Source organism: Accipiter gentilis, chromosome 6, assembly GCF_929443795.1.
Source record: "Accipiter gentilis chromosome 6, bAccGen1.1, whole genome shotgun sequence".
Taxonomy (NCBI): Eukaryota; Metazoa; Chordata; class Aves; order Accipitriformes; family Accipitridae; genus Astur; species Astur gentilis.
Window position 1 is genome coordinate 41,826,644 of NC_064885.1, and position 11,782 is coordinate 41,838,425.

Sequence of the window (11,782 nt, forward strand, 5' to 3'; positions counted from 1 at the left end):
CAAGACGAATGGGAATAGTAGCCTAATTCACCCTGTTCACATTGGGATCAGACCCAGCATTCATCAAATCACTGGCAAAAAGTCCCAGTCTTGTGACTGCCTGAGAAGACAAGTAAATCCCAGTGCCACTGAAGGCTAGCTATAGGACTTGAGTTTTATATCTAAAAAAAAAAGAGTGATTGGAACAATTTTGTGTGCCACAGTTAATATGCCAAAGGTGGCGTAAAGTTACAACGATGAGAGAAGGTGCATTAATAAGGAAATATATCCAGTCTGACATCCAGAGATTATTTAATGTCATACTTTTATTTCACAGGATTTAGTTCCATTTTGGTAAACCAGCTTTTTAAAAATGTGCCCACAAGTCCACTGGGCCATCACAACGCCTCAGGACTCAAGCGAGTGCCAAAGCCTGCTCCTGGCTGCCTCCTCCTCCTCCTGCAGCCGAGGGCCAACCCTGCAGCATCAGCTGAATCATCAGCGGCTCAGAAACAGGTCGTTTCTGAGTAGCCTAATAAGGTGGATTATGCATCTCCCAGTTACTTTTGAAAGTGTCAGATTTATTTTTGTCTAAGGACAATAGTTAGGGTTTTTTTACACTGATCAAATAGCTCTAATACTCTTTTAGAGAAACCTTATATAACTCATGACCAAGTCTAAAGTACTAGATAATACTGATTCAATGATAAAACAACTTTAAATCTTGGAATGTGATTTCAAGAAACCTACTGCTCATGTTCACATCTGATTAAGCTCTATAAATCAAACTCTGCAATCTTTACCAAAACCAATGGTTATGAGCACTGATTTCCAGAGTTTTGACCATGCAAGGATTGCAGGAGCAGGCATGATTAAAATTGCAGTTGGACAATGAGTTTCATTACATAATTTGAACAGGCTAATCACAAACCTGAAGTCTGTAATATGAAATCCCTTCCCCATGCCGGTCCTGCTGGCGTTTGGACAATGGTTTCTCTTAGCCATCACCCACCTGCGCAAAGGACGTGCCGCTTCTTGGGGCTGCTAGTTAAAACTAATCCATATATTGCAAATATAAATATTTTTGTTAAATGCTCATGAAACCTAGCAACTAAACCAATATGCTAAACTGATGCTCATCTCTCCTCTCACAGGCAGAGGGAAAGGCATGTTTCCCAGTACCATCTTTGCCCTTTAAACCTATAGCAGGATCTCAAAAACATCTGGATACAGAAGAAACCCCGTAAAGATGCTGTCGTCTTCAGCACTGACATAGACCCCGTTCCAGTCTCGCGCAACCTCCAGCCACACCTGGTCGCCTGCACTCAGCTTCAGGACCGTCAGGAAGGATGCCTGGTCAATCTCCTGGCCGTAGAGCGTCTCACGGGCTTTGGCCACCTTCCTGCTGCGGGCGACGAGGCTGACGCGGGCTGGACGCCCTCTCACCGTCAGGTGGTAAGCGAAGACATATGCCCCAGGCACGCTGCAGTTGAATTTCCCAGTGGAAGGGTTGTAATCTTCTTGGTCGTTGTACAATATCTTGTCAAATCTAATGGGTACGTTGGGTGGAGGGAAGGGCTTGGACAAGCCAGCACTGAACGCTGATCGCAGGAGCTTTGCGGTGTCCCCTCGGGCACCCTTCGCCCCACGGGAGCCTTTCTTTCCCGGAGCCCCTCGGCCCCCCTTGCTGCCAGCAGGCCCCTTGGGCCCAGAAGGTCCTGTCATGCCAGCGGGTCCCAGGTCCCCTTTTTCGCCCTTACTTCCTTGCTCGCCCTTTTCTCCCTGTTTTCCATCCACCCCCTGAATACCTTCAACCCCCATCTCCCCTTTGCTCCCTTTTTCTCCCTTTGTCCCCCCTTCCCCTCTTTCTCCCTTCGCACCTCTTCCCCCTGGCTCCCCGCAGTACCCCTTCTCCCCTGTGTCTCCCTTTTCCCCTTTGTCACCCTGTTCTCCATCCACTCCCGGGTCTCCAGCATCCCCCCTATCTCCCTTTTCTCCTTTGGTCCCATTCTCACAAGTGTCCCCTTTGGACCCCTTTTGTCCCTTCAGTCCAGGGAAGCCATAGTTGCCCTTATTGCCTTTTACTCCAGCTTCACCTAGGAAAAGGGCAAAGTGGGGGGAAAAAAAAAAGATTAAAAACATTAGTACTGGATTGCTTTGGAGATGACAGCAAAGGGAAAGGTCAGAGTAATATTCCTGGGTTTCCCAGCCCCTGTTACGTACCTTGCAGCCCAGGTTTGCCTGGATAACCGGGGTTTCCACTTACTCCTCGCTCGCCTTGCTCCCCTTTGCCTCCTAGGACATTTCACCATTAATATACTGGTGGTGGTGGTGTCTGCAGCACAGCAGTCATTACACGGAAGATGACTGGTACCATTTCACGTGTCCCTCACTTCATTAATAAAATAGACATAAGCAATGTGTGTTTTCAAGAAATGCCTTCAGAAACCTCGGCTGAATCTCACAGCACCAAGAACCATCACGCAGACAACTGCATCTCACTCGAACATTGGATTTCTGACTCTAATCAGCGCCTCGTTGGGAGGTGGTTGCTGCTGTTGTCCTGGTTTTGGCTGGGACAGAGTTAATTTTCTTCCTAGTAGCTGGTACAGTGCTGTCTTTTGGATTTAGTATGAGAATAGTGTTGATAACATGCTGATGTTTTAGTTGTTGCTAAGTAGTGCTTATCCCAAGTAAAGGATTTTTCAGTTTCCCATGCTCTTCAAGCTAGCAGGTACACAAGAAGGTGGGAGGCAGCATGGCCAGGACAGCTGACCCGAACTAGCCAAAGGGATATTCCATACCATAGGACGCCATGTTCAGTATATAAACTGGGGTGAGTTGGCTGGGAGGGGCTGATCGCTGCTCGGGGACTGGCTGGGCATTGGTCAGCGAGTGGTGAGCAACTGTGTTGTGCATCACTTGTTTTTCTAGGGGTTTATTTCTCTCCCTCTTTGTTATCTTCCTTTTCATTACAATTTAACATTATTGTTGTTGTTGTTAAATTGTTCTTATCTCAACCCTGAGTTTTACTTTTTTTCCAACTCTCCTCCCCATCCCACTGGGGGCGGGGAGGAGTGAGCGAGCGGCTGCATGGTGCTTAGTTGCCGACTGGGGTTAAACCACGACATCTGTTTAATGGCAAGATGGAGGAGATGACAGCTCTGCATTTCTCACTCCAGGATTGCCAAAAGTCTTGTTCAAGTGAATCAAAACCTAAGAGACTGCACTGACCGAACTGCGCAGCACGCTGCTGCTGTTACACCCGTTATCAGCTTTGCTGTGTTTCTCTGCGACCAAAGGCAGCTGCAGGATCCTACCAGTGGTGTGTGTCAGCAGGACAGAGCTGCTCCGAGCCTGAAATGAAGGGCAGGATTTCCTTTCCATTACTACTGATGGATAATAATTGCTCTCCATCTTAGCTGAAATCATTTTGCCTGAGATACTTAAATGGAAATGCACCTTCTACACTTGTGCGGAGCTTCCATGGTGTTTTTTTCCTGCTTATTTCTCTAATGCAAGACAAATTGAACTCAGTTTTTAAACTGTTCAGAACAAGGAGTTTCAAGTGAGATCTTTATGAGTGGCTGTTCCTATACTGCCCACACATATGCTACCACCATCTGAGTTATTGTCCCTGCACTGATACCAGCTAAATCTTGCCAGGTGCCAATCCATACCAGTATACTCAATTTCCTTTGAAAAATATTTTTTCCTATAATTTTGTGGTATTCGATGAGGACAGCAGCATCTGTTTTCAAAATGAGTAAATAATCTGCTTTACCTCTGTCTCCTTTAGAACCTTTTGGACCTTGAGGGCCTGGGTTTCCTGGCAGACCTTGCAGACCAGCATCTCCCTTCTCTCCCTTGGGACCTGTAACATAATCACATCAACAAAATTACCTTTCTTATAAAGAAAATTTGCAATAATAGCTAAGCAACATGTCATTGAGGGATGCATGTAAGGAAAACTCTGTTTCCATCACCCTGAGAGGAGCTGGCTATTTTATCTGACATCATACAACCAATGCAAAGAAAAAGTGAAACAGAGCGGTTTGGCCTGAGCCCTGCTCCCCTACACCTTGCAGACACTGCAGCTGAAACCCTACAGCAGGGCAAAAGGTGAGGGGTGATGGGGCAACACCACACTGCTCATGCTGAAATTAGTGGGGTGCGTGCTCGCAGGTCCCCTGGTCAGGCACACAGATCCCCAGCCTTTGCCTTTCAGCTACTGCAATCCCTAAATCTTACATATTTGCATTTCACTCTTGGCTGTAGTTAAAGACTTTTTAAAACCAACTTTCAGCTGCCTCAGAGCCACAGGAGCTCAGACATTCATAAAACATCAGAAGTAATCTGTCTTTAATATTTGAGCACATCTAAGGAGCTCCCATAGCTTCATAATTGCTCCCCTCCTTAAAAAGAATTAAGTCTGCAAATACCAAAGTGAAACCTGGCAGACACCTCCACGCTGCATAAAGGATGGGTTGAAAGGCAAGCATGCTGTCTTCAATTTTTTTTTTACTTTTTCATCCACTTGGGAATCTAGAGACTCCTGGTGCATGTCTGGGAGCAGACTATGGCAGCTTCAATCATCACAAGACAACCCATTTGACACAAGGACTTTTCCATCAGCACTCGAGACGTATAAGTGCAAACTCCCTTTGCAGCCACTAGAATTTCCATTAGCCAATCCCTCCCGAGCTATGGAAAGTGAAAATCCCTGGAGTACATTGTATTAAAAGAAAATTATTTCATGATTTTACCACCTTTCCTCAGATGAATAGTTTCTATCTCCAATATTAGTGCTATTAAAGTGAACATTTGCAGACTAATATGCTATTCATTATAGCAGTATTAGAATTAGGTGCTACATAGATATATATTTTAGCAGTAGAAAAAAGAGACACAGTATGTCTTATAAAATATTTAGGTGCTCTATACAGAGCTGCCTCTTGTGAGACCAAGTGTTTATTTTAAAATTTGAACCTAAAATTATTTTTGTATTTAACTTCCTCTCTCCCAAGCGGAAAAAAAAAAATCCAGGAAAAAGAGGCTTTTATCATAAACCTTCAGCAAAGATACAAAACTGCTTGCAGATAGTTTTAAGGGCCATAAAACCATGAAGTGAATGTGAAAGTAAATCTGTGACTCCCAGGAGATCAGACACAGGGACAGAGAATCGAAAAGGGTGGCCATGTGGGGCAGCAGTGATGTGGTATGGGGCCGGCTCTGCACATGCTCCCACACCAGTGTGGTTCCCAAAGTGAGTGCTGTGGGAAGGAAGTCCCTTTTTGGGGGCTTTCCCACTCATACTGGTGTTTTATAACTTCTGGGATGTGGCCAGCATGCACTTTTTTTGCTCCGGCTTTACACGAGGTATAATCACATTCAGCATTTGCTGCCCAAGTCTCATTTCTTGAAGGAAAAGCAGGAGTCTCCTTGATAGGGTTTATGCATTTTAGCTAAGAGTGGCAAGACCGTACCTGGGGGTCCCTGCTCTCCCAGCTGCCCCCAGGGCCCTGCGGCAGGAGGGCAGCAGTCACAGCAGTTGAAGAAGAAATCGGCTGCGTCAAGTGTGTAGTTCTCGAAGGGGAAGAGCGTGGTGGCCCCTTGGGTCGCAGGGCTTGGGGTGGGTAACTTGGCTCTGCCCGGTGCTGCTGCAAACGGGCTTTTCCCCGTGAGAGGGGTGAGGGGGGTGCGAGAGGCACCGTTGCCCACCAGCTGTAAGGGCTTTGTCTTCGTGTACTTCACAGCTGGGGTCACCTTCACTGCGGCGTGCACAGCGATAACAAGCAACATCACAAATGCCAAGGTGGGCCCCGGTGAGCTCCACATGTTGGCAGCTGTAGGAAAAGACGAACACAATTAATTGCTGCACAACATCCTTTGCATTCGCATGTTCCCCACAAAGCCAGAAGACCTGCCTGAGTTAGTGTCAGGCATGTGTGGGCATCTGCCTGGAGGACTACGTTACAAAGCCTCACTTTTTATGGGGAAAGTAAAGCAAAGTTAGCAAAACCTCCTGCCTGCTCACCCGTATCGACTAGCACCCTACAGAGCACTTGCCATCCAGCTGCTCCTGTTAGCTGTGGTTGGAAGTGCTCCCACAGGTATCAACAGAAATTCAAGGGACTGACCGAGAGTTACATGATCACTGGGACACACGATGACTCTCTCCCAAGTGCATAGTTAGGAATAATTCAATAATGATTTCAGAGTCCAACACAACTGCACGCTATAAAAAGTTTTACTCTAAAAGAATAAATGAAAACAATGAAACATCAAGTATTCAGAAACTTTTATGTCGATTTTTTCTGTGTTACTGACTGATTTTCTGGACTTACATATTCTTTTAGTGTAAACTTTCAGGTCTGTTCTTTTATTTTTAAAGTGTTGATTTAGCTGAACCAGGAAGAAAGAACAAAGTAAGAAGCACACATTTTTTCCTACAGGACAGATGACACCTCTCAGATGACTTGTCATATAAAGCATCTTTGTTTCTTTTTTAAACCAGTGTACCGACCTGTAAATACAAACGGAACAGACTCCCTTTCTTGCTGAACCTGTAATCTAACCTTCCTTAGCAGCTAAGGCAATTCATTACATGAAAAAGTCACCAGGAGAAACTCTTGACCATCCTTGCCATCCAGAGGGCAAAAGGAGATCCGACTCAAAGTTAGGTATTTGGGGGCTGTATTATAATCTTCCATCTTTAAGAATTCCGTTTTAGAGGAAATGGTCACGATTTTTTTCCATTTTCACACAACAACAAATCATTTAATGGAAAATTGATTTTCCACACAAAATCCCCAGTGATCACTGCTGCCCATTACTGTCGTTCAACCCATTCTTCACCCCATCGGCTCCACTAAAGGATAAATTATCCCTTCTCCATGCCTGTGTCGCATTAGGACAGGATACCGGGCACTGATTTTTGTCATAGGCTCGTATTTGCTCCCAAACAGTCCCTCCCAACCTTAGCATGAAGAGTTTAGCACAGGCAGGCAGAGAGGAGCCAGAATTGACAGTCAGCAGCACGGAAGCAGCCACAGTCGCAGAGAAGGAGGGTCATCTGCTGTCTAGAAAGAGAAAAAAAAGCACCAAATTCTCCTTTTGAAGAATATACTCATGCGGGAGCGTTTTGGAGATAACTAAATACACCCATAACTTCCACATGCCTAAAGCCAGCAGCAGAAAGAAACTGTGACCTTAGAGACCTAGTAACTTTATGGGGAAATGGTAAATCAGTTTTCAAATCAAAACCGTTTCTATGTTTTACTGTCACAAACGACTTCTGCAACAAAAAAACAGACACTCTAAAACAAGACACTCTCCCATTATGTAGCCAGATTGATGGATTGCTGTCAAACACTGGAAAAACATAATTAATAAAAAAAATTATACCTTACCAGTCTGTTTAGAAAATAAATTGCTCAGACCAAGGAATCGTTAAACAGATTTTCATTATAATGGGCAAGACTGTTCCTAAAATAATTGTTCCTAAAATAATTATGCCTAAATATATAAATGCATTTTAATAAAACTGAAATTTTGGACTTTTTCATTACATTAGTTCACCACCATTGATTCTAAAATCATTCATTTCTATGCCCCCACTAGGAAAGATTATGATTCACAGTGGACACAAAATATGAAGAATTAAACTTTGCTGCAGTGACATCTCATTCAGTACATCTATATTTAATTGGATCTAAATATCTACTAATCGTTAGCATGTGTCTCATAATAACATTGTAATAATACACTGGTTCCTTTGTTTGGTTCCTAAAATTATAGTATTTAGATATTCCAGTTCACAACAGGTATTTAATCCCAATCTCCCAACTTTAAGTATCAGGGAGATGATTGCACTTTCTGTTAATTAATTATTCAAAGTTCTTATACACGGGAAGAAAAACACTAGTCCTCATGCAGCTATACATTCGTTACAGACAGTGACTTTTCTTGAGACAAATTATATTGCCACTACGTCTTAAATTCTGCAACTTCATTGCAAATATCCCGCCTAAAGACTAAATGACCAGTGCATGCTATCTCCTACCTTATAAACGGTCCTGCTCCCAGGACGGCCCCCCCTCCATGGCACTTTGAAAAAGACAACCTTATTTTCGGAGAGAATCGGTTTTATTTGTGTAACAGCTGCCCCCGTGGCCAATGAGAGCCTGCACGGTGTGGGGAGAAAGGGGGATTGGCAAAGTCCCCTGAAAGGAGCAAAGTGACATTGAAATCCAAGGAAATTCAAACACTTTCCCCCAGCTAGGATGCTGCTTTTCACATCGGACTTTTTTTGGCTTTTCCCCCAACATCAGTTTTCGGGGCTTTAGGGACACTCCTCTTTCAACTCTTTCAACTTGCAGCATCATGTTTTGGTACCATCAGACTCAGTGTGAATTTGTCCATCTGCTTCAGCGGGGTCCAGGCTTCTCTCTCAGTATTTAGTGTGCAGAGTTTGGTATCGCAGTCCCCTCCTTGCAGTGGGAGTTTAGAAGGGGTAAAGAAGAAATTACAGAAATAGCTGTATGGGATCATGAGTGCATGTGTGCATGTACCTGCACAGAAATGCAGCGAAAGGGGAATTCAGCCTCAAATCTGGGCTGTCCCAGGTAAATGCAGAGATGGAGCAAGCAATCTTTCTTCTCCCTCCACCTCCAGCGCATAGCAGGGTACCTGCGGGCAGCCATGCTGCACAGCGAGGCGGCAGAACAAAACCCCGCTGGGAAAAGGGATAAATCCATCCCAAGAGGGCTGCTACAATGTTGTTCTTATTGGAACAGATAACCCCTCTGGATTTCATAGGCTAATTGATTTTCCTCGCTCTTTCCCAGCAATCACAGCACTCTTTTCCTTCCCTGGTGACCTTAAAATGGGCCAGCGTTTATTCTTAGATTTCCCAACCCGGTTCAGAGTGCAGTATGAAACGCAGGAATGTGAGGCTGCCTTTCATTGCCTTGTCTTGGTGAAATATGAGCAAGGAAACCATCTCATTCAATCAGTCCGAATTTACTACATACCAGTAGACTCAAAGCTCAGCTGCCAGACGAGAAAGGCTGCTTGTTTCAAGCAGGCTAGAGAAAACAATCGATTCTCCTTTAATGTAAGTGGAGAGAATTGTAATCCTCCATGATCTATTTGTGACCACCCTTTCCTGCACATTAGTCTACAGCTTTCAGCAATAAAAAGTTGATTAAGGCAAGTCTATTACTAAGCATACCAGACTAGATTGATTCACCAGCTTTTCAGGCTATTCCAAAGAAATCAATTAGGAGCTTTGCAGCGAGATGCTCTAACCCGGTGTAGGACATGGGCTTGTCATTGGGCTCCTGCACCAGCACTCGCTGATGTTCATTCATACCGCTGAAAACAGAGCTGGATCCTGAATTCAGAGAGTTCCTTTTTAAAAATTAATAACCCTCTTCAATACTGTAATTGGACTCAATGTTTTAAACTGAAGTTTTGTCTTCAGCAGTTATATTTCTGACAAGACTATGGACACATAAACTGAACACAAAAGGCAATCAGATCAGTTATAATAAAATCCTTATTTTGCTCTTAACTCAGGACTTTTCATTAGCAACAGAAGTTATTCAACAGGGGAAGATTAACCATTTTTAATCAAGATTTCTGCATTTTACAGTGTTGCTTCCATATTCACCAAAGCTAGTCTTTCACAGACTTCAATTTAATGGCATATTTGCTGCACTCTAAAGCTAAAGCATGAAACACAGCCTGGGTTAGTGTATTTTCCTGAATAGCTTGAGTAGTAGCAGTCTGGAATACTATTATTAGATTATGTGACAACTGCAGGTTTTTAAATTATAGAGTGCTTACTGAGTTACTGAAGCAGTTCCCAAAACTCATGGGTTGAGAGCGTAAATTAAGATTTAGCACTAGATTAATCACTCTGTTTATTCAGGGAATCTGGATCTACCTTTTACTGATATAAATGATGCATGTGGGCCATTAAAATGTCTTCAAAGTACATTTCAAACACACTCCTAGACTTGCATATTTGCAGATAACTGGTTTTGACTGAGATTTGCAAAGCTAAGTAAAAAAAAGCTGTGTCCACGCCACTGATTTCTACCAGCACCTCCAGCAGCCATGGGTAGGAAGGGCTGTGATCTTCTCATAACTGCTAGATCACTAAAAGCTCCTCATGGGGCTTGGCAAAAGCAAACACATGAAAGCCAGCGCATCCTGGAGGAAGCTTTAAGCAGCCTAAAGCAATTCCCCAAGGAAACAGCATCCTTGCAACCACTAATCCTTGCAACCCTAATGCTGGCTCCCCATCATTATCAGAGATGGGGAGGAAAGGAAGGACTTCACCAGAGACCCTCACCTCTCCCCTCCTCTACAGCCTGAGGCTCCTCCTTGTCCCAGGAGGTGTCCTGAACCTGGATGCGGCCACAGCAACCTTGTCCTTGCGGGATCCTCTCCCTGGCTGTCATTCTGAAACACAGAGGGACACGGCAAACTTGTGTAAATATATTTTGTATTAAATTAATGGAGTATTTCTTAAATGAGATCAGCGAAGGAGATTCAAAAAGCACCTCCCAGAGGGCTCCACTTCCAATTGTTTGTAAATGAAAATAGAAAATTTAGATCTGCAGACACAAGGTAAACTGATAAACTAAAAAAAATCTGGTCTGGAAATACGATAAAGGAGGAAACAGTGAAAACCCAAGCAGCATAGAAAATAAGCCAGGTTTCTAATAACAGGTAATTTAAAATCTTAATGCTCAAGTATCAAGAAGGCAAAGTGGAAAAGAGAATATTCACATAGAATAGGAAGTGGGTAAAAATGGAATTAAATCACGTTCGAGCTGGGTGAAAAGTGTTAAAAGGAAATTAACATTTCTATGTAAAACAATTAACGCTTCTCACAAGATTTCCCACAACAATTTAGCAGACCTCCTGGAAAAGGCCCTCCTCTCCCTCCCTAATAATTTTATTTTCTGAAAAATTGAAATGTGTTCTGTTTCCCTTTATTCATTATCACAAAACAATTGAGCTAAACAGAAAACAGAGTGAAATGAAGATTTTCTGCTATGTTGTTATTTAGGGGAGGGAATATTTCCATATAAGACAGTACAATAGATAAATTAATCAAGTCAAGATACAACCTTTTTTCTCCTCTCTTATGTACTCAGTATGTTGTAGCCTCCTAAAAGTTACTTAGAGGCAGCACTAAATGCTCAGCAGGAATTCACCCTTGCTGGGCGAAAAAAAAGCAGAAGGCTGCTGGGTTTTTGGTTTTTTGTTGTTTGTTTTTTTTTTTGAAGACCCACTGGAAAAGCTACATTTTCATTTACTCCCCTTTTTTTTCTTCTGTCCTTTCTCTTCTTTTCAACCTGGAAATTCAGCCAGCCCATGTTTTCCAGGCTGACCCCTTTTCCCAGGGACTTCAGGGTCTCCTTTGGGCCCCAACAATCCTCAGATAGCAGGTGGCCCCGTGTGTCCCTTCCAGCCCTTCCCACCCACTTCTCCCCTGCTCCCCTCAGACCCCTTTTCTCACCAGCTATCTCTGAGTTCCATCTCACCTCTTGGACCCAGTTGCCCCTTGTAGCCTGCAGTTCCTGGAGGTCTTCTAGGAGAAGTTTGTCCCCTCCAAGAAGGAAGTCCTGCCTGACCACTGAGTCCCTGATCCTTCTTTCCTCCTTTTGGTCCTCACTGTCCAGGTCCTACTGGGGGTCCTTGTATTCCTCTCTCCCCAATGTATCCTGGTTTATCCACAAAAGGAAAAAAATGGTTAAATCCCCTTTACTAAGAGCAACATGTC

At 43.8% G+C, this 11,782-nt stretch overlaps 1 protein-coding gene across 1 annotated transcript; it reads right to left on the minus strand.

The window, feature by feature from the left end:
- Positions 1-249: 249 nt before the first annotated feature.
- On the minus strand, positions 250-8,114 carry OTOL1 (otolin 1). The gene is made up of 6 exons (XM_049801878.1): positions 8,045-8,114; positions 6,962-7,061; positions 5,466-5,823; positions 3,764-3,853; positions 2,203-2,274; positions 250-2,075 (listed from the first exon to the last, which is right to left on the minus strand). Exons 3-6 carry the CDS (start codon positions 5,815-5,817, stop codon positions 1,180-1,182), a joined length of 1,410 nt encoding a protein of 469 aa, XP_049657835.1. The 5' UTR covers positions 5,818-5,823; positions 6,962-7,061; positions 8,045-8,114; the 3' UTR covers positions 250-1,179.
- Positions 8,115-11,782: the final 3,668 nt, after the last annotated feature.

What these genes read in the sequence shown, in the direction of transcription:
- OTOL1 (XM_049801878.1), bottom strand. Translation starts at nt 5,817, where the DNA reads ATGTGGAGCTCACCGGGGCCCACCTTGGCATTTGTGATGTTGCTTGTT. An exon ending in GGGAGAGCAGGGACCCCCAG is followed by an intron (nt 3,854 to 5,465) that starts GTACGGTCTTGC and finishes ATTATGTTACAG; the next exon opens with GTCCCAAGGGAGAGAAGGGA. An exon ending in AGGCAAACCTGGGCTGCAAG is followed by an intron (nt 2,076 to 2,202) that starts GTACGTAACAGG and finishes CCCTTTTCCTAG; the next exon opens with GTGAAGCTGGAGTAAAAGGC.